This window comes from Nycticebus coucang, chromosome 22 (genome assembly GCF_027406575.1).
Source record: "Nycticebus coucang isolate mNycCou1 chromosome 22, mNycCou1.pri, whole genome shotgun sequence".
NCBI lineage: Eukaryota > Metazoa > Chordata > Mammalia > Primates > Lorisidae > Nycticebus > Nycticebus coucang.
Window position 1 is genome coordinate 38529395 of NC_069801.1, and position 22559 is coordinate 38551953.

General features: G+C 43.6%; 1 protein-coding gene across 1 annotated transcript in view; it reads left to right on the top strand.

Annotated features, from left to right (window-relative positions):
- The window catches only part of LOC128574702 (olfactory receptor 2A12-like), a 101920-nt gene extending 91736 nt beyond the window's left edge, over positions 1 to 10184 (top strand). The window contains exon 6 of the mRNA XM_053575550.1: positions 9213 to 10184. Coding sequence (XP_053431525.1) covers positions 9213 to 10184 — 972 coding nt within the window. The remainder of the gene's footprint in view (positions 1 to 9212) is intronic.
- Positions 10185 to 22559: the final 12375 nt, after the last annotated feature.

The window sequence follows — 22559 nt, forward strand, 5'->3', positions numbered from 1 at the left end:
GGGATCCCATCACAGGCTGGGCAAGGGACTTGAAGAGAAACTTCTCTGAAGAAGACAGGCGCATGGCCTTCAGACATATGAAAAAATGCTCATCATCTTTAATCATCAGAGAAATGCAAATCAAAACTACTTTGAGATATCATCTAACTCCAGTGAGACTAGCCTATATCACAAAATCCCAAGACCAGAGATGTTGGCGTGGATGTGGAGAAAAGGGAACACTTCTGCACTGCTGGTGGGAATGCAAATTAATACATTCCTTTTGGAAAGAGATATGGAGAACACTTAGAGATCTAAAAATAGATCTGCCATTCAATCCTGTAATCCCCCTACTGGGCATATACCCAGAAGACCAAAAATCACACCATAACAAAGATATTTGTATCAGAATATTTATTGCAGCCCTATTCATAATTGCTAAGTCATGGAAGAAGCCCAAGTGCCCATCGATCCACGAATGGATCAATAAATTGTGGTATATGTACACCATGGAATATTATGCAGCCTTAAAGAAAGATGGAGACTTTACCTCTTTCATGTTTACATGGATGGAGCTGGAACATATTCTTCTTAGTAAAGTGTCTCAAGAATGGAAGACAAAGTACCCAATGTACTCACCCTTATTATGAAACTAATGTAGGACCTTCACATGAAAGCTATATCCCAGTTATAACCTAAGAATAGGGAGAAAGGGGAAAGGGAGGGGAGGGAGGGGGGAGGAAGGGGGAAGGAGGGGGATTAATGGGATTACACCTGCGGCGCATCTTACAAGGGTATATGTGAATCCTAGTAAATGTGGAATGTAAAGGTCTTAGCAAAATAACTAAGAAAATGCTACAAAAGCTATGTTAACTAATGTGATGAAAATGTGTCAAACAATCTATGAACCAAGTGTATGGTGCCCCATGATCATACTAATGTACACAGCTATGGTTTAATAAAAATAAAAATAAATAAAAATAAAACAAAATAAAATATGTACAAGCTACATATCTATAAGATATGCAGATATGTAGAAAGATTAGCTAGAAAATGTACATGACTACTTTAAAGTACAGCTGTAAAGTTAAAAACTAAAATTTTAAGGAAAACATGTTTTTCTTCTGTAATTAAAGACTGAAGCTTCAAGGAAAATATATTGTTTCTCTGAGAAGGAGGATATGTCTCCTGGACCTCTCCCAAGCCATGAAGGCCCTGCTGCCTCACAGCCGTTCTCCACAAAATACCATGAAAAATTCTTTTCCTTAGTCACCCTAGCCAGCACGTTTCAGGCGTTCAAAAGCGACATCTTGGTCATGGCTACAGTTTTCACTGCAGCACAAATACACAATGTGTCCCTCATTAGCAGGTGCTCTCTGGAATAGTCCTCGTCTACAGGGAACGTGGTGCATCAGGCAGCCAACAGAGGTTGCCCAGAGAGTGAGTCCTCCCTTGGAGGGACCATAATGACAGTGGAGCAGCATTTATAGTTATTTTTCCTCAGCCTTCCACATTGTATAGGAAAAAATCTGATTTCAGGAATGATAAGGTAATATCACTACAGATTATTAGGTATTCTGAGCATCATTTTTGCTTCTAAATATGATAAAAATGAGGCTCAGGGAGGAAAGGTGATTTACCTAAGTCATCTGGCTAGGAAGTGGTGAAATCAGCATTCAACCATAATCTGGCCATTTATTATATATGAGAGTGATTTTAAGTGTTCTCACCACAAAATTTAAGTATGTGAGGTAACGCATATGTTAGTTGGCTCAATCTAGCCATCCTACAATGTATACATTTTTTAAAACATCATGTTATATACCCTAAGATATACAATTTTTGTTTTTCAATTGAAAATTGACTAATTGGTTTCTTAAAAAAACACACACAAAAAAAGAGAATTTGAATTCTACTTTGCTGGACTGGACTATCTCCCACAATTGGCCGATGCCTCTCATCCCTGAGGCAGCTTCCTTTCCAATAAGCCATGATCAGCATTTATTAATGAGGCCAAGTTATTCTCTTACCTTTCTCTCTTGGAATTCCAGAATGACCCAAGAGAGAATTAGTTTGGGAAGTTCATCCTCAGAGTGCATCAGAGGAAGGCTACACATCTGCCCCAGTCCTTCACCCACCTGGCTCCTATGCCAGCCCTATAAACATTCCACAGCCAGACTATACACACCCTGTAAACCAGCCTTGCTTTTCAGTGCTAGAAATATACAATGATGTGGAATCTGACAGGTCTAAGTTTAAATCTGGGCTATGCAATTGATCTTCTTTGTGGTATGAACAAAACCACTTAATTCTCTTAGACTGTCTGAGTCTCCTCATCTATCACATGGCATATCAACCTTGTTGTGATGGTTAATTATATTATGGGTAATGACCAGTGTAGCAACTGATAAGAGTAGGTGGCTATTGTTGTGGTAATAGTTTGGTAACATGTATACCACAATAAGGTATATGTGGCCTATAATAGGTATTTAATATGTGGTAGTTATGGGGACACTAACAAATATTAAGAGCACTGATATTATAGTAGTTCCCCTTGTCTGTAGTTTCAGTTACCTGAAGTCAACACCAGTACAAAAATATTATTCCTGGAATCTGGGGGATTCTAGAAATAAACAATTCATAAGTTGTAAATCATGCATTAGTCTGCGTAATGTGATGAAATCTCACTTTGTCCTGCTCTGTCCTACTATGTACATGAATCATCCCTGTGCCCAGCATATCCACATTGTGTGTGCTACCTACCATTTGGTATCACAGTGCTTTTGTTCAAGGTCAATAGTAGCCTAAGGTGACAACTCAAAGCTCATATCATGCACCTTACTTCCTCTCATCATGTAGACATTTGATCACCTCACATGATCCCAAGAAGAAGAGTGAGTATAGTACAAGCTATTGTGAGAGAGACCATATTGACATGGATTTTATTAGAGTATGTTGTTATAATTTTCTATTATTTATTTATTTTTTTATTAAATCATAGCTGTGTACATTAGTATGATCATGGGGCACCATACACTTGGTTCATAGACCGTTTGACACATTTTCTTTTTTTTTTTTTTTTTTTTTTTGTAGGTCAATAAAAAAACTTTATTTGTGCTTCAAAATTTAAACCCAAGACACACTGCTCCCATAGGAAAAACATTTCCCATCAGTCTCCCCTAACAGAGTATATACATGTTAATAATTTCAAATTACAATCATTATCAGAACTGCTAATTTATAACTTTATACCCAGATCACCCAAACTGGAGGTCTGAATGTACTAAGTTGTACCCTAATTTCACTAACTGCCAAAGGTTTTCTAGGATAATCCCAGCCACTCGAATTCCTTTAAAGATGAAGTCCAAAGAACTCTCAAATGATTCTTTGGGGTAGATTATTTTACAGGCATTAGCAACTGGCAGCAGAGGCAGGGCTGTGCTGATCTGGCATCCCATTACAGTTAACCTGCAAAACCAAAGGAGAATTAACCTGAAATAATGACCAAGAAAAGAGACTCAAAACTGAAAGCTACATTGTAACAACCAATTTAGGTGAAAAAATGCAGTCAGAAGCATTAATTCTAACCAGCACAAGGCATATGTGTGCACTATGGGAACATAATCAAGGACTATCAAAAAAGAGCTCCCATGAAACACTAGAGATATTTACATTTATATTCAATTCCCTCTGAATGTAAACATTTTAAGTCAAACTTTAAGGTTTACTTAAATTCCATAGAGCAGTCAAATCTACTCAGAAATAACCAAAGATGCAGAGTTTCTCCACTCGCTCAGCCACCCTTCTACTTTGTTTTACTTGTAGGCTGAAAGCTGCTGGGGCGTTTATAGGTTCGTTAAATCTTACGCCAAATACAGCTTCTTTAGTGACCAACAAAAAGGTGACCTTTAGGCTCAGCGCCCGTATGTGGGATATCAGTCACATACACCAAGGCTGGTGGGTTTGAGCCCAGCCTGGGCCTCCTAAACGAGAACTCTAACCAAAAAATAGCCAGGCATTGTGGTGGGCACCTATAGTATTGTGCCCAATTGGAATGAGAGAGGGCAAGATGTGGTCAATCTGGCCTTCTCAGTACTCCCAACTACTCAGGAGGCTGAAGCAAGAGAATCACTTAAGCCCAAGAGTTGGAGGTTGCTGTGAGCTATGACGTCACAGCACTCTACCAAGGGTAACACAGCGAGACTCTGTCTCAAAAAACAAACAAAAAAAAGAAACGAGGTGTCTGAACACACCCACAAATTCTGACAGAAAAGAAAGGCAATCTGTTGTGTCCACTTCGAGCCTGGCACATAAATGGAAACAAAGCCAGGCACCCAGCCCCTAAGTGCCACTTTGCTTCTTTCTTGTTCACATGCCAGCCTTTGCTCTCAAGGAGCAGCCCCATCTGTCATGGCAGATAGTATCCAAGCTAGACTTAGGAGAGCTCCCTGGTGTTAACAAAGCACTGGAAACCAATCAGCTCTGCCAGCACCACGGTACCCCTTCCCCTTAAATGTCAGGACACTGGTGCAAAGGCAAGGTCAGAGTCATTAAGCATTCTTAACTGCCAGAAGCTGGCATGCATTTCATATTCCCTTCTCAGTTTCAAAGAGCACATTCATGTTCTTGAAATGTGACAAGCACTCTCTCATTCCACAATAGGAGCCAAAACCAAATCCTGGCTACTTGTCTATTTCAGCCACCTCTTATAGCCTGTACCCTCAGAGCCATCAATCAAGGGGCTAGAACATTACCAGCAATGACACATTTGGTATTCAAGTTTCAGAGGGATGAAGCACTAACTGGGCTCTGGGAGGTAGAGGGGAACCCCCGAGGGGTCCATTTAATTTGCTCTCCTAAAAAGCCCGAACTTTTTTTTTTTTTTTGTAGAGACAGAGTCTCACTGTACCGCCCTCGGGTACAGTACTGTGGCGTCACACGGCTCACAGCAACCTCCAACTCTCGGGCCCACGCGATTCTCTTGCCTCAGCCTCGGGAGCAGCCGGGACTACAGGCGCCCGCCACAACGCCCGGCTATTCTTTTGTTGCAGTTTGGCCGGGGCCGGGTTTGAACCCGCCACCCTCAGCATATGGGGCCGGCGCCCTACTCACTGAGCCACAGGCGCGGCCCAAAAGCCCGAGCTTTTTAAGAGCATGGGTGTATTTGGGCCCTGTGCAAAAAAACAAGCACAGGGCCCTAACTTTAAGCCGTTTGACACATTTTCATCACACTAGTTAACATAGCTTTCGTGGCATTTTCTTAGTTATTTTGCTAAGACCTTTACATTCCACTTTTACTAGGATTCACATATTTCCTTGTAAGATGCACCGCAGGTGTATTTTTTTATTAATTACTGTTGTTGAGCTCCTACCCTGCCTATTTTATAACTCAAACTTTGTCATGGGTATGCATGTTTAGGGGAAAACATAGGTGAATACAGGGTTCAGCAGTATCTGTGGTTTCAGGCATCCTCTGGGGTCTTGGAACATATTCCTGTTTCAGGAAAATCCTGGGACAGTATAGAAAAACAGACCCTCAACCTAAGAGGGAACCAAGAGGCCAAAGAATGACTCAGACAAGACCAGCTTGATGACTTAGGTGAGTTTATTAGAGGTACTTACTATGGCACATGCTCCAGGGCAGCACCGGAATTCTGTGTTCTTTAAGAGCTTTTTACCTGCAAAATCCAGGCTGCCCACCCTGTGATGTTGCCTTAAATCTCTTCCTAATTAGTCTTTCAAAGCTTTTACATTGTATTTTTGCTTTTTCACAGTGGAACACATCACCTAGGCACAGTACCATCATCGTAATAGCAGCTGTCATGCAACCCATGTTAAGTTAATGACATTGTAATTTCCCACTAGGTAGGAATTTCAGTATTATAATTAGCTAAAAGGCACTATAGGACAACCTAAGAAGTTCTAAAGCAGTCAGGGCCAGTTTGAGCCAGCTTTCTGGGAACAAGAAAGTTCTAGGTTAAGACATTTATACTCTATACATAATAGATTTGCACTTGGATATAAAACCAGCGCATCATACCCCATAAATGCATTAATGTATACAGCTATGATTTAATAAAAAATTAATAAATAAGAAAGTGCTGGGCACGTCCCCTTCCCGCCACCTGCAGCAGTTATCTTAGTACCTATTTACTCTACTTTATAACAATTTTGCTGAACCACCCAGGCCCTAGCCCAGTGCTTCTGTTAAATGGTGGGGAACCTGCATTTTTCCCTTACCTCTCCTGGATAAGGGGTGACTATTATATCTGAGACTTCTTTTTTTTTTTTTTTTTTTTTGCAGTTTTTGGCCAGGGCCGGGTTTGAACCCACCACCTCCGGTATATGGAGCCGGTGCCCTACTCCTTTGAGTCACAGGTGCTGGCCAATCTGAGCCTTCTTTTACACCCTATTAGGTGTAGGGCCTTGGAGAAGAAACCTAAGGAAGTAAAAGATGCTTGAAAGTGTTTGGGAAGGAAACAGCATATCTTAGTAGTATCATCACTGTGTCACATAGGGATGTGGCAGCTCAGCCACAGGATCTCTCCCTCCTGTAGGTCTCAGTGGGAAGAAACTTCAGTCCCTAGTGGAAACTTCAGAAGGATACACAGGTCTCCAGCTCCAAGCCCCAAATATCTTGGGGGCATTAAACTTTCTGGCTTTATCTTTCACCTGTCCATATTGGGCTGCATTTACCAGCACAGACAGGGAATCCCCAGGAATGGAATTCCATGCTCCAACCCCCTTCTCATACAAATAGGACTTTTGCTCCTGCCAACTGGAATCCCCTCCCTCCAGGGCTGCTCTGGGTCCTATATACTTAAAAGAGACAGGGTGTCTCCCTTGCAGAGCAAAGAAGCAGATCAACTGCCTTCTGCTGCACCACATGTGATCAAGACAAAACAGGTCCATATACTGCAGCAGGAGGGAAGGAGTTACTCAAGCAGAAGAACAAGCATTTCTAGGTAGGACCAAGGGAACCATTGGGCAAGTTCACTTCCCTAGCATCCCCAAGAATGGACAATTGAACCCCACATTAACGTTGTCTCCCCACTCACTAGGGAGGAGAGAAAGGAAGACCTGCCCCTGCTGAGTGAGAGTCAACTCATCTCCAACACACTTTGATCACAGCCATTTCCAGACTTGTGCAGGTCCCTCTCAGGAGTGCCTTCCCATCTCTGCACAGAGTGTCATCCTCTCCCTTCTCCATCAGAGGCACAGAGGCTGGGAAGGGCCAGGGAAACATTGCCAGGTAGTGAAAGGTGGGTGGATATGAATAGGGAGCTTGAAGTGTGTGAGGGCTGGATGTATAATAATTGCACCTTTACTTCTGTTTTTGTGAGAGGCAGGAGGTGCAGGGGTCAAGAGCCTAGCAGGCTATGCAGCGAGAGATCCAAGTTTTAGTACTGGTCCTGCCTTATTAGCTTGGGAGGGAGAGCAGACTCTGGTCTTAAATCATAAAAAAACAGCCTTAGAATAGAGCTCTGAAAGCAGCCTGCCCAGCCCTACTTTATCCTGGCTGGGTGGACCTTTACTGTCTTTCTCCGGGCACTGAAATAATCATGAGCCCAAGGTTTTGTCAAGCTCTAGACATGTGCCATCTGTGTGCTAGATGGAGAGATCTAACAGAGACACGGCCTCTGACTTCAGCCTTACAAGGAAGATAATAAACACATAAAATAAACAAGGCTGGAGCAGGCAGGTAAGGAGAAGGAAAAGCTAACTGGACCTTGAAGAGTGGGAAGTGAGGAGGTAGAATGGAGTAGGGCAGGCATTCCCAGCAGAGGCACAGCTGGCATAGTGGCAGACATGGAGAAAGCCAGCTAGCTTGGAAGATCTGCCGCTCCAAGGCAGGAGACCCAAGCTGCCCAGACTAGCATACCTTTGGTGTGGTGGCTTAGTATCATGGCGCAGAAGTCTTACTGAGATAACTAGAGAAATGCATAGACACAAATAGGAGAATGATCTCCAGTTTCTTCCAGACTCATGTTTTTTTATTATTATTAAGTCATTTGTACATAGATCATAAATACATTTGTGCCATTATAAGATTCTATGTGTTCATTATTTGTACAAATTGGAGTGCTTACATCCTACTAATCAACACGTTTTTTAATGGCTAGAACAAACACCACATGTACTCACTTTTAAACTGAAACTAACTGATGAGCATCCATGCACCCAGAGGGAAATAAAAGTCAGTGGAAATCAACCAGGAGAGAGGGGGGATCAAAGGGGCAAAAACAAACCCAATAAATACAGTGAACACTATTTGGGTGAAAGGCACGCATATAGTCAGGACTCAAGTTTTACAAAAGTAATTCATGTAATCAAAAACATTTATGTCCCCTTAAAAAAGTTAGAACTAGATTGAGAAAGGTCTTGAATGCCAGTCTAGGGAGATGTCATAAGGGGCATGACTGCTGAGACAGTAGCTGCTGGTGGGTGATAGGGAGAAGAGGTCAGGAGAGGTCCTCTGCAAGAGTCTAGGTCTGAGGTGTGGATTGGAGAAATGGAGCATGCGGGATTTGCGAAAATGAGTCTGTGGGCACTTCTTCTTTCTTAGCCCTTGTCATCTTGGCACCAGGGTTTGACATGTGCACTGCTGACCAGTCCTTATCTCTTGAAAGTTTCCCCTCTCAACATGAAAGACTGAGCTGCCCCAGTCTCCTCTTACTTTCACAAACCGTCCTTATTCTGGACAAGGTTCATCCAATTATTGCTTTTTCTTAAAGCTAGAATACATGTCTGACACCATCTTCTTTTACCTATTCAGCCTTGGACAGCTTTTCTGTCTTCCTCACCTCCACCATCATCTCATGACCATTTGCCCCATGATCATGTTTTCAGCCTTGTCCTTTGGACCTCAGATGCTCAAGAATACCAATGCACCTGCTCTCTCTTCTGTCCACTGCTCTTTCCACCAAGCTCCCCATGATCTAAACTGCTTTCATTTATTGAGCATTTTCTATAAATTAGGCATGTTTCATACAATCTCCATTATGAAGATATTACCCCCACTTATCAAATGAAAACCCTGCGATTGTGAGAGGCTAAGTGACTCAGGAGCAGGTGAAGAGGCTACCAGGCTCATGTGTGCCTGACACTCGAGTCTATGCTCTGTGTATTCTCCAAGGCCCTGAGTATGTGTGTCTGGCTTCTGGGAAGAATTTCCTGCCAACACAATTCTATTCTGCTGTCTGCTCTGCTCATCCCTCACCCTTTGTGCTCAGGTGCTGATGCAATCACAGATTGCCAGCCTGGTGCTCCTGGTACCACAGAACATCAGCTCTGTGACCGAGTTCATCCTACTTGGCTTCTCCGGTGAGACACAGGTCAGAATGACCCTGTTCACCTTCTTCTTCCTCCTCTACCTCATCACCCTTCTGGGCAACGGACTCATTGTCACCTTAATCTATCTGGACTCATGCCTCCACACACCCATGTACTTCTTTCTCAGTATCCTCTCCTTGGTGGACATGAGCTATGTCACCACCACCATGCCTCAGATGTTGGTTAACATGGTAAGTCCAAGGAGGACCATCTCCTGGGGAGCTTGTACTGCCCAGATGTTCATCTTTTTGGTACTGGGCATTGCTGAGTGTGTCCTCTATGCCATTATGGCCTATGACAGGTATGTTGCCATCTGCTTTCCCCTTCACTATACCCTATTCATGAGCAGTCCCATTTGCATCAAGATGGTCACAATGTGTTTGTCCATTAGCATGGCTGGGGCCCTGGTCTACACTGTCTTCACCATGCATCTGCCTTATTGTGGCCCCTACAAGATAAACCACTTCTTCTGTGAGGTCCCTGCTGTCCTAAAGTTGGCCTGTGCAGACACATCCTTCAATGACCACTTAGACTTCATATTGGGTTTCATCCTGCTCTTGGTCCCACTCTCCCTCATTCTGGCCTCTTATGTGTGTATTTTTGCCGCCATCTTCAGAATCCACTCATCCCAGGGGAGACTCAAGTCCTTTTCCACATGTGCTTCCCATATCACCGTGGTCACCATGTTCTATGGGCCAGCCATGATCATGTACATGAGGCCCAGCTCCTGGTATGACCCAGAGAGGGACAAGAAGCTGGCACTGTTCTACAATGTTGTCTCTGCCTTCCTCAATCCCATCATCTACAGCCTCAGGAACAAAGATGTAAAGGTGGCCTTTCTGAAAGTACTTAGACACAGAGAGACATGCTAATGACCCATGATATTTCAGAGTTGTCCATAGTCACAGGCAGGATGAATGGGACTCATTTGGTATGGTAAAGGCATAACAATTCTGGCTAACCTGAGTTTTCCTGGGGCTTTGAGCAGCCAAGAGGGCATAACCATCCCTTAACCAAGGTTCCTCTCTTATCGTATTTGTTGGAAAATTTTCAGCTGCCACCACCAAAGACTCAGTTGGGTGTTGAAGGTAAAGAATTTCTTTACAAAGACTATGTTCATGGCAATTGCTTTATTAGCTTTCCTTGGGTTCTCTCTTTACCTCTGGAAGTTTATGTCAGCTCAACAGGATCACAGCCAAATGTTTAATGCGCACTGTTTTTCTATGGTGTAAAGGAATTTGGACTGAAAATGGCATAAACAATAGGCAGATGATGGACAGATATAGTCTTGTGTTACTGTCTGATATTTACCAAATAATATTTAGCATTGCTTTTTGCATTAGGTGCTATAACATAATAGCTAGAATTATTTTAACTCGTATATCTTCAACAATATGGCTAACAATTGGTGTAGTCTGGACTCAGCTTGTGAAACTCTAACCTATTCAGTTTAAAATTTACAGTTTAAATCTCACTTTTATTTTAATAAAACAAATACAGGTTGAGTAGTCCTTATCCGATATGCTTGGGACCAGAAGTGTGTCAGAGTTTGACTTTTTTTTTTTTTTTGAATTTTGAAGCATTTGCATTATTCATACTGGTTCAGCATCACTAATCTGAAAATCCAAAATCTGAAATACTTCAATGAACAAAACTTTTGAGTGTCATGTTGGTGCTCCAAAAGTTAAAATTTTAGAACATTTTGGGTATCTAGAGTAAGGCTGCTCAACCTGCATGTATATTTCACAAAAGAAAAGTATGTGTGTGTATTGTGCACATCAATATCTACATATATCTACATGCATGTGTGAGGGTGGATTGATAGAGACAGTGATAAATAAATAGAATACAGCAATAGAGATTACAGAAAATGACAAAGACTCCATTTTCCCCCATATAAAAGAAACTCTTGTTAATATTTTTCCACATTTAGTCTGACTTTCTTTCTTTTTCAAAAAAAGTGTTAAATAATAACAGATAAAGTTGAAATCCCTTTTAATATTTCCAACTCCCCTGATTCAATCACAGTTATATCCATGAATAATATACAGAATGGTTCTTGTATGTATTTAAATTGTTTTCAAGTAGTTTTTTTTTCAAAATATTTATTTCAAGTATTATTTAAATTGTTTTGATGGTAGCGTGGTATCAGTATAACTCTGAAAAAAATTTCACTCAACACTGTGTTTCTGACATCTATATATTTGGTAACTAGATGTCTAACTCATTCTCTTTAACAAGCATCTGAGTACACCACGGTTAATTTATCTAATTCCCTACGTAGCTGAATATTCCTTCATTTCCTATTTTTCACTATTTAAACAATTTTGCAACAAGTGTCTTTGGGCATTTCTACATATATGTCTTTTTCTAGGATTTATGTGTGGAACTAGATTTTGCCAATTGTAGACTCAAAGAAGTTTCAGATTTAATTGATACTCTCAAGTTATTTTCCAAGCAGTTATGCCAGCAGAGGCATCTGCTCACCCCGAATACAGGTCCTCATCAACACTTGACATTTTTCATCAATCTCAGTTAGCCTAACATTTCTATCCATCTTATAAATGGATAGATATGTGCATATTGATCGATAGAAATAGTGATAGGTAGAATATAACAACAGAGATTATAGAAAACAACCTAACAAAAACTCCATTTTCCTCCATATAAAAGAAACACTTGTTAATATTTTTCTGTATTTAGTCTTTCTTTTTTAAAAAAAGTTTTAAATAATAACAGATAAAATTGAGATGCCTTTTTAATATTTACAACTCCCCTGACCCAATCCTTGTATTCATGAACAATACATAGAATTGTTCTTGTATATATTTAAATTGTTTCCAAGTAGTTTTTTCTTTGAAAACATTTATTTAAAGTAGCCTTTAAACTGTTTTGAAGGTAGCATGGTATCAGTATAACTCTGAAAAAAAATTAACTTAACATCATGTTTCCGACATCTGTGCATTTGGAAATTATAAGTCCAGCTCATTCTCTTTAACAACCATCCAAGTACACCACGGTTCATTTATCTAACTCCCTATTGTTGGATATATGTTCATTTCCAATTCTTCAATATTTAAATAATTTTACAGCAAATCTCTTTGAGCATTTTTACATGTATAAGTCTTTTTTCTAAGATTTATGTATGAAAGTAGATTTTTTTCAGATTATGGAATCAAAGAAATTTCAAATTTGATTGATACTCCCAAATTATTTTCCCAAGCCATTATACCAATCTACACCTCTCATCCCCACTAACACTTGACATTGTTCATCGATCTCAAATAGCCTAACATTTCTATCCATCTCATAGATTAAAAGTGACAACATTATTTTTTGAGATCCCCTAGTTGCTAATGAGTTTAGTATCTTCTCATAAAATTGTTGTAGTATTGTGTAGCAGATAGAGAACAAAAATAGTGCCTGAGAGAACACAAATAGTGCCCCATAAGCCTTCCTGATGCTGCCTCGCAGTTACTAGCCCATTTATGGACTTCACAGAGGCTCATACACAGGATGCACTTGCTTCATTGTGAATGAAATGTGCAATGCTGCTTTCTCCCTAATGTGTAAATTTCCAGGGTCCACTTTATTCCACACAGGATTCCTCTGAAACTTACTCAGTAGGTTTTTTTTGTTGTTGTTGTTGGGGCTGGGTTTGAACCCACCACCTCCGGAATATGGGGCTTGTGCCCTACTCCTTGAGCCACAGGTGCTGCCCAACTCAGTGGGTTCTTGATGAACATTTGGCGACTGAGTGAACAGCAAATGAATGGCATACAAATGAAACCACAAAGACATTAAGAGATGTGTCCATATTACATTGCTGCATTAAAAATTACCCTAAAGTTTAGTGGCTTAAAACAACACATGTTTATTATCTCATAGTTCTGAGTCAGGAACCCAAGCAGAACTTAGCTGGGTGCCCTGCCTCACGTTGTCTCCCAAGGCTGCAATCAGCAGAAGGTGTCACAGGCATCTCAAAATGCAACTCAGGAAGGACCTGCTTCCAAGCTCACTCATGAGATTGCCCATGTTCCTCATGGGCCATTGGCTGCTGAACCAACAGTCTCAGTTTCTTGCCTGTTGACCAGAAGATGCTCTCACATGCGTCTCTCCACAGGGTAGCCCACAACATGGGAATTTACTTCATCAGAGCAAGTGATTGAGAAGAGTCAGAGAGAGCTCAAGCAAGATGGAAGTCACAGTCTTCTACAGGCAGTCCCCGAGTTACAAACATCTGACTTACATACAACTCACACTGATGACAGAGGCTATTGCAGTAATAGGTAAATGTACTTGTTCTGACTTATGTACAAATTTAACTTTAGAACAAACCTACAGAACCTGTCTCATTCATAACCTGGGGACTGCCTGTATAACCAAACCTCAGAAGCAATGTCTAGTGGCCTTGGTGGAGATCACACCAAGGTGTGACTACCACTAAGGGGGGGTGGTGAGCATCTTAGAATTCTGTCTGCCTCAGAAGATGCTCAGATTAAACTGGGAAAGGGAATCCAACAGGAAAGGGGGAGCTGGCCATCATCTATCCTCAGACCTGGATGGCAGTGAAGCTGTGACATGTGCTGAGACCTCTGTATGGAAGCACACACTCACTGACTGCTGCATTCATTACCCATCCCCACAATAACCCTGTCTAGTCGGTTAAAGTACTTTCATTTTGTAGTTGAGGCAGGCCTAGAGAGCTGTACGGACTTGTCCCACAGCCAGTAATTGGCAAAAGAAGATTCAAATGCATCTGACTTCAGAGTTTCTATTCATTCCTCTGTACCACATGTTTCACCAACAACCTGACATTGCTATACTTGAGCACCCCCAAGTCTTCTCCTCTTCCAAAGTTTGATATTTTTCAGAATGTCTGGCAAAGTTTGTGGCTCAGCTCTTGGTTTTCCCATTTGTATGGAGGGATAATAACTCCTGCTCAGGATTTGTGAGTGTTTAATGAGAAAATACATGTTGAGGGTATTGAATTATAAACAGAAACTATTTCTCCTAGGTTTTCCAAGACAGAAATTATTTGGATAATTGTATGTTTTTAAATAAGGAATAAGGTATTTCATTACATGTCTACTCGAATGAATTTAATTTACAAACTTCATAATATATTTAAAATGTATTTCCTATTTTTAGGGGTTTTTTTAATACTTTGCCTTCATCCAGAAAGCAGTTTAAGCAGCTATTAATCTTTTTCCATATAAGTAAATTTTCTGATCAGACAAATAAACCCTTTGTCAAGCTGTTGATCTGGTCTTTAGCCAAGAAATTGTTTCCCACCTTTATGAGATTGGAAAGGTGCAGCCCTCAGGGAGCAAGTTGCAAGGTTGGGAATGTGCTGTAGATGGGAGCTGCTGCCCGTGGCGTGGGGTTCCAGGGGGCCACTGTGCAGCTCCAGGGAGCTTTGGGGACTGGAGATCTAGCTGGGAGTTCCCAACCCAGTCAAACCTAAAATGCTATTTTGTTTGAATCCTGTCATCTCAGGATGCCAGGCCACAGGGACAACTTTTCTCAAGCTCTGTCCACAGTGAACTCATATGGGCCGCTTGTTCTCTTGTTCCCTCCATACTACTGATGCCTCCTCTTCATCAAGCCCTGTGATGGACACAAGAAACACCAACATAAAATGGTGGTGTCACTACCCTCACCCGCCCTGGAGGGGGAAATTCACAGCCATCTTTTTTCCCTTCTCTGTATCTTGACACCTTCTCTTCCCCATACCTGGGTTGCCCTTCCCTGTCTTCTCCCTCTGCCAAACTCCAATTCTCCTTTCAAGACCCAGCCCAACTATTGCCTCTTCTGTGAGCTCTTTCTCCCATCTCACAGAGAAGAGTCAGTGCTCCTCCTCTGTGTCATTGCAGAATCTTGTATGTGTCCTTCCCCAGGACCATAGGACACTTGCACCCATGTTCATCCCCACAGCCTGTCCCCAAGCTCCTCATGGGCAGAGTCAGGGACCCTGTCTTGTTAATCTTTTGTCTCCAGTGACTGCTAATGTCCGATACATCATTGGCACCTATGAGTGTTTATAGAATCACCAGTTAGTAAAATCATGGCACAAATGGAGAGAAAGAGGACAAGTAGTCCTAGAGGGCTGTCACAAGGCAGAGCTGGCAGGTGGGCAAGGGGTGTCAGGGAAGAGCTGAGCAGGTGACTGCAAAGGGAAGCATACTCAGGTGACTTACAGAAGGCCTCACAGATGAGGGGGCACCAAGGCAGGGTTTGAGGCACCGGTAATGGTCCAGGAGCACACCACACAGGCATCCCAGGGTGAGGAAGCAGTGTGGGAGTGGGGGACATCTACAAGTGGTTCTGGTGACCTGGGTGCTATTAAATAACTGCGGATGAGGGCAGGCATTTGCTTAGGAGGGGCCTGGACTGCCAGAGAGAGGCTTTGAGATTGATGTCTGCAGGTGGAACCACTGAAGATTCTGAGCAGGAGAGGAGGAAAATCAGAGTGTGGATCAGAAAGAAAGCTGCAGCAGCCATGTGGACACTTCTAGCCTACAGAGCTTGGTTGTTGAATTCAGGCCCTGCCACCTGAGAAGGGAGATGGGGTTCACACCCACAGTATCTGTGTGTTCTGGGCTGGGTTTCCCAGGAGAGTATTCTGGGCTAGACCAGGGAAATGCTGGAAAAGAAACAGGCAATATGAGGTGTAGGAGCTTCCCAGTGGGGCAGGCAAAGGCTGCCAGCCCTGAAGGCCTCAGAGGGACCCTCAGTCAGACGTAACTGGACATGGACACCATCTAATTGTGAGGTCCCCTCAGCTGGAGGAAGAGGCCTCCATGGCCCCAACAGTGCTACAGTGGACCCTACTGGGGTCAGGATCAGGCAAGCAAGGAATGAGAGAAAGACCCCTGTCACTGAAGAAGAAGTGCCCAGCCCTCAGTGTGGCCCCAGAAAGTAGGAGGAGGAGAGCACATTAACCAGGGTGAGACTCAGAGCTCCCAGCTCCGGTTTCCCAGAGCTCCAACCCCCAGGAGACAGGGCCCAGCCTGAGGACCCCCTACCCCAGAGCTGAAGCTCCTGGGCTCACCTCCTGTCAACAGCTCACCTGTGCTTCTCCATGGCTCCAGACCTCCTGCCCATGCCCCACTCTATCTCCTAGGTTAGCATATAAGTCAAGCTCCAAATATACCTCCAGTCCCCCTGGATGTCCCTGGGCCACCTGTGAGCCAGTGGACTTCTCACGCTCAGAAAGGATGGGGCCTGAAGATTCTCTTGTCTTCCAGGAAAGACTGAGCTCCTGCTTTCTCTCTGGGCTTCCCTCTGCCTCACTGTGCATACTTCACACAGCACCTCCGGCCCCTTCTCTCCCACTCTACTCTCCATGTAGGGGAGACCTCACCAAGTGACCTGAAATACCAGAACACACCCTAAAAGGGCCAAGACAGCAGAGGTTGCTGGGTAGTTTAAGACCTTTGTGGATATTTTATTTTATAAGATAAAATATTTTATAAGATACGTAGTAAAGTGTGCCTATGTTCCACACTAAATATAAGTAACATGTCACTTACTGTGTAACTATGTGAGAATTTAATGAGTTACAGTTGACCAAGTGATACAAATATTACAGTTATTAGTCATTTAATTTTTATTATGCAGGATCACTTGTTTTTTATAGTCTGTTAGTAGGAAGCAGAGGATGCCCAGTTGTGAGCCTATAATCCTTCTCTCAGGTTTCAGACATGCCTGTCCACTAACAAATTCAAGGACCCTAGACACTCTGCCTATAGCAGTGAACAGATGAAACAGCCCTGGGGATGCTACTTGGCAGTGGGAAAGGACAATTTCATGGCCTTTCTCACCCTAGACATCCCAGGGTGCCTCATTATTTTTATTTTCCTGGGGAAAGAGAAGCAGTTAAGGGGAGTCCTGCCCTGGGCCCTATCTAAGCCAATAGGTATCCCTACCAGCCCAGCTGAGCCTGAATCCAGGAAATGACATGGCCTAAGGTCCCATGTGTGGGAGCCTAGGACTTCCTCCCTGAGCTGATGCCTGCAGAAACTGTCCTGGTCAGGCCCTGGAGCCACGTGACCCTCAGGAGTGGCCCCCTGGGACTGAGAAGGCTCTACCCATATCCCCTCACCTGCAGGTTATAAATTGAGGACAGCCTTGTCCACAGGTATGCCAGGAGAAGTGAGGCTGCTGGCTGCCCCTGTATCCACAGCCCTGCTGGCTGAAGGTCTATAGGAGCCCAGCCCAGTCTGCAGTTCCTGCTGTCTGCTCCAGTCTCTCTGCCAGTCTCTTCCTGTATCTACGTGAGTGGGAACCTGGCTTCCTGTACCTGCTTCCCTTCCTTTCTCTCTGTCTACTTCTTCCTCTTTCTCTAGGCCTGTTGCTATCTCTTTGTCCCTGTCTCTTTCCTGCTTTCTATCTCCCTCCATCTCTCTCTCTCTCTCTGCTTCTTTTTCTGTTGGCCGTCTCTGCCTTCTCTTTATCTCTGGCTCTGAAGTTCTTGGCCTGGGTGTTCAGCTCACTCTGTTTGCCTTTGTTTCTCTTATTGTCTGTCTGCCTCTGGATTTTCCCTCACTGCAGTCCCTCTCCACCTGTCCCTTATCTACCCTCACCCTCTCTGATTCACATGGCCTTCCCCTTGCAGCACTGCTCTGGGTCTCTCAATGGAGCTCTGTAGCTGCCCTTACACCCCAGCCCCCCACCCCACTGCCTGGCTCCCTGGACTCGGTCTCGCATCTGCCTGCTCCTGGGCTCTTCCCGCTGGCTCTGGGGGCCCTGAGTGGCCTGCCTCTCCCCACCTCCCCTGGCAGGTCACTCTGACTCTCTCTGACTCCAGCTGGTATCTGCCTACTCCTTGCTGGGCTCCTGCCCTTTCACAGCCCCCCTGTCCAGTGTGGCTCTCACAGGCCTCATACCTCATGTTGCAGACATGCTTCCCTGTCCCCACTCACTCTGCCTCATTCCCCTCTTGTTTCCTCTTGTTTGGCCCCTCTGGCAGTCTCCCAGGGTCTCCATGTCTCATAACTCTTCCCTTTAGCAATTCCCCTGTTCTGACATGGGGAGAAGCATAAATATCCACCAACCGCACCCCCCCCACACCCCGCTGAGCTGCCCCCTTCTCTTTCTATTGCTGTGGAAGGCATTCCCAGCATCTCCTCCCTCCACCCAACCCACCCGGTCTATGCCCTCAGGTTCTGTTCTCTGCACCTCTCTCTCCTCCTTGTCTTCCTGTGTGTCTTTCTCTTCCTTCTTAAGGTGTCACCACCTTTTTTGTGTCATTGTCTGCTTTTCTCATTGCTTTCTAGTTTTTCCTTTTTCTCTGGGCCACCCTCGGTCCTGCAGGACTGTGCTGAGAGTGGGGGAGAATGTATGTGTGTGTGTGTGTGTGTTTGTGTTGAGAGTGTGAGTTGGTGTGTGTGTGTATGTGTGTGCACCTGCACATAGTAGGGGAAAGGGCTGGAGAGAACATAAAGGACAAGAAAACATATATCTTGAGAATCTCCCAGAACCAAGTATTAGTGCAATCAACCTCCTGTTTTTCAGATTAGGAACAATTACCTGCTCAGAATCATGGCTAGTTGGTAAATGGCAAAAGTGAATGTTCAAAACAAGATGTCTTAACTGTCTTAAGTCTTTTATCACCTAGTCTATGCTGCAGAAGAGATATGAGAGGAGAGAAATATAAGGTTCCAAAGTGAAAAAGCAAACTATTTTTTTCTGGCTTCTGTTATATCCTGACAAAACACCAAAGCTGCCAACCCTAGGCCCAAGCTGTAGCCAATCTAGGGACCAGAGGCTCACCCTCTACCAGGACCCTGGCTCACACAGTCCATTTCTGTCTTCTCATTAGCAACAGGTCATCATCAAACCTGGTTCAGAGAGGCCAAGCAACTGGCCCTGAGACATAAAGCAGGCCCACCAAGGAAAGTGAAAGTAGAAACCAGTCCCCAGGCTCTGCTCTGGACAAAGACACAAACTCATCAAAGGGCAAAAAGTCTTGTGGGCTGAAGAGGCATGTCACCCACTTCTTCTCTGCTTCCTCTGCCTACAGCCTGCAGGCATAAGCTGAGGCAAGGACTCGGAAGCCTCTAATCACTATGGCCCTGGCTTGTGGACCCCTATCTCAGGAGCTGATGTGATCTGCAGCATCTGACTCCTCTGTACTTAAGTCCCTTGGCTCATCTGTGTGTAGCACTTGGTACTCCAAGAGCCTGGACTGGAGGTCAACCCACTTGGGGGCTTGCCCCACTCAGACACTTTCAGCCTGTGTAGCCTCAGGCCAGCTGCTTTCCCTCTCTGGGCTTTGGAAAAATGAGAGGATTATACTAATGGTTATCAAATTGAGTCTTTCACTCATGAGAGGAGCCACAGGGAACTACATGTGTCTAGGTGAAGGTGAGTGGAATGGGTTCCAAGCTCCTGCAGAAGTGTGCCTTTAACAAAAAGAATTCAAGGGCTTGGAAATGGTTTAAAATGTATAATTCTGAAATTGTAGGACTCCAGGCCCCACTTCATTACCCACCCAGTTGGCTGCTCACTAAGAACAGAACTGAAAATGTTCTGCTCTCTAAGTACTGAAAATGTTCTGTTCTTAGAGAGCAGCCAGTGTCCAGGACAGGGTTCCTCAGCTGTGCACACCTCCCTGCCTGTTTCAGCCTGGAGTAGCTTCCTCAGCAGACATTTGCCCACAGTCCAGCTGAAGCACTTAGGGAGGGGTGGGGCTGTGGGGTGCTGGCACCCTTGTCCTGTCTACAACCCACCTCCTGGCCCCAGATCTTGGCATTAATAGAAAAACGTGGAATACCTTTTCTAGAGGAGCCATTATTGATAATCCACCACTCTCATTTATAGCTGACATCATGACAGCCAAGGAAATTGGGTGACTTGCCCAAGTTGCACAGCAAACTAGTAAGCCACCAAGGAGAACTCACTCATACAGGACACACAGGGAGCCATAAACAGGAGTGTGGGTTGGGCTCAAATTTAAAGACCTTACACGCACATTCAGAATGCTAGTCTCTTTAATTATCAATGATAAAACAGGACCTTCCTGCCCTATGTGGATGGCAGGCAGGGGCAGGCAGGGGCAGGGCAGAGGGAGGGACACAAGGTGGGGATAGAGGGCAGCCTTGTTCTGTTCCTGAGCCTACCTGTTCTCAGACCCACAGCTGGGCTGGGGGCCTCCTATAAAGGAGCCCACAGGAACCTTCGAGAGCAGTCCTGGGGCTTTCTTTGCTTTTCTCTCCACCCATCCTAGTGCCTGTCTGCTTCCTCCTCTCCTCAGTTGGAGCTCTCTGTGTTTCATGGTGGTTCAGGAGACAGAGAGATACCTCTGCTGGTTTGTTTCCACCTCCTGGGCTGGTTCAACAGACGCCAACAGTCCCTTCCTGTGTTTCCAACATTTCTTCACCACTTGATTCACTGGCATGAACCCAGGGCTCTTTAACATCCATCTCCCAACCACTCTGTAGGGTTCCCACATTACAGAGGAGGCTGATACAGTTCAGAGGGATGAAGTGATGTGAACGTGTTACATGGCAAGAACAGCAGTGCTGCCCTCGCAGGCCAAGCTGAACTGACTCCAAACCCAGGCTCTCTCTACCTCCCCACACTGCCTAATGTTACAATGGCCTAAGCTCGGCCCAATTTTTCCTTAATTTTCTAGCCCTATAGGTCTACCAACCTCAGGAACCCAGAATCAAAGCTGCCACTAGCTCTCTCTCTGTCTCTCTCTGTCTCCTCTTTATGATCACTGCCTTCCCCTATGTGAGCTGCTCTACTCTCCTCCTGGATAAAGAGTGATGATGGATTACTGTCCATCTCCTCACCTAACATCTCTACATAGGTTTCCCCACCCCCAGTCTATTTCCTTCCAGATAATCTCCCATCCCAAACACTTCCACATTAATAATAAATGCATGCACATTAAGCTGCACAAGAGCAGCTCGGTGGAGGGTAGGTGAAGACTACAGAGAAGTTCCCCATCCCACCCTCCCCCAAACCCCTCCAGGGGTCCACTGTCTGCTTCATCTCTGAGCTTCCTCTCTCACACCTGTCCTTTTACCTAATTACTGTGAATAAAAAACTAATTTCCCATGTACTTCATCTTCAGGTATAACTGGACCTTTATTCCTTGTATAAAAGCTCATATTTATTGTGGAAAATTCAGAAATTCCAGAGAACTTTAATGAAGAAATACCACCTATAAATTAGAAATGACTATTCTCAAAAATCTGACATATTTCCTTCTAATTTTTTTGTCTGTGCATATAAATCTATATTCTATTAGGATTGAGCCATGTGTGGTTCTATATCCTACTTTTTAAACTTAATAGTCTATTGAAGCATTTCCTTACAGCATGAGATAGTCTCCAAAATATGACTTTAAAGGCTACAGGCATTCAATCTGGTCACTATATCATTGTTTATTTAGCCAATCCCTGTTGTAGGGCATTTAAGTTGTTTCCAATTTTCACCATTATAAATAATACTACAATAGATATCCTTGATAAAATGTCTCCTGACATCTCAGATTGTTTTCCCCTATTTAAAGCCTTATAAGTGAAATTATATACTGGTAAGTTTTCCTGCAGAAAAATGATAGCAATTTATTTCTCACAACAATATATGGGAATTTCTGTTTTACTTTCAACCCTTGTCATTATTATTTATTTTAAAAGAATTTTGCCAGTTTTATCATTGATGTTTTTACTTGAGTTTTAATTATTAGTAATGTAACTTTTTGTGGGTTCATTGACCGTTTGAATATCTTCTTTGGTAAATCCAATTATTGATGTCTCATTTTCCGTTAGTTTATTCTTAACATTTTAGAATCTTTATAGTCTGATGACATTAATCTCTTGTCTTCCATATATACCACAAACATTAATATTTTTATACAGAGAAAATTTTCTTCTTATTTGGTTTTTATGCTTATCTAAAAGGAAGAAAATATTGGCTTATAGGCAGGGGAAAGAGGGCAACTGGAAGGAAGAGTGCTAACTTTCTGTGCACAGGTTCTCAAAGTGTGGTCACAGAACAAACGCATCAGTATCACTTTGGAACTTGTTAGAAATGCAGTTTCTTGGGCCCCACCCAAGACTTATTGAACAGAAACTGGAGCTGGTATTTTAACAAGCCCTCCAGGTGATTCCACGGCAAGGTGAAATCTGAGGACACTGAGATAGAATTGGGTGTGTAGCTGGCTGCCTCAGTGGCAGGGAGTAAGGAAGACCAGGGAAGATGGGAGGAGGTCCCAGAAAAGAGAGCAG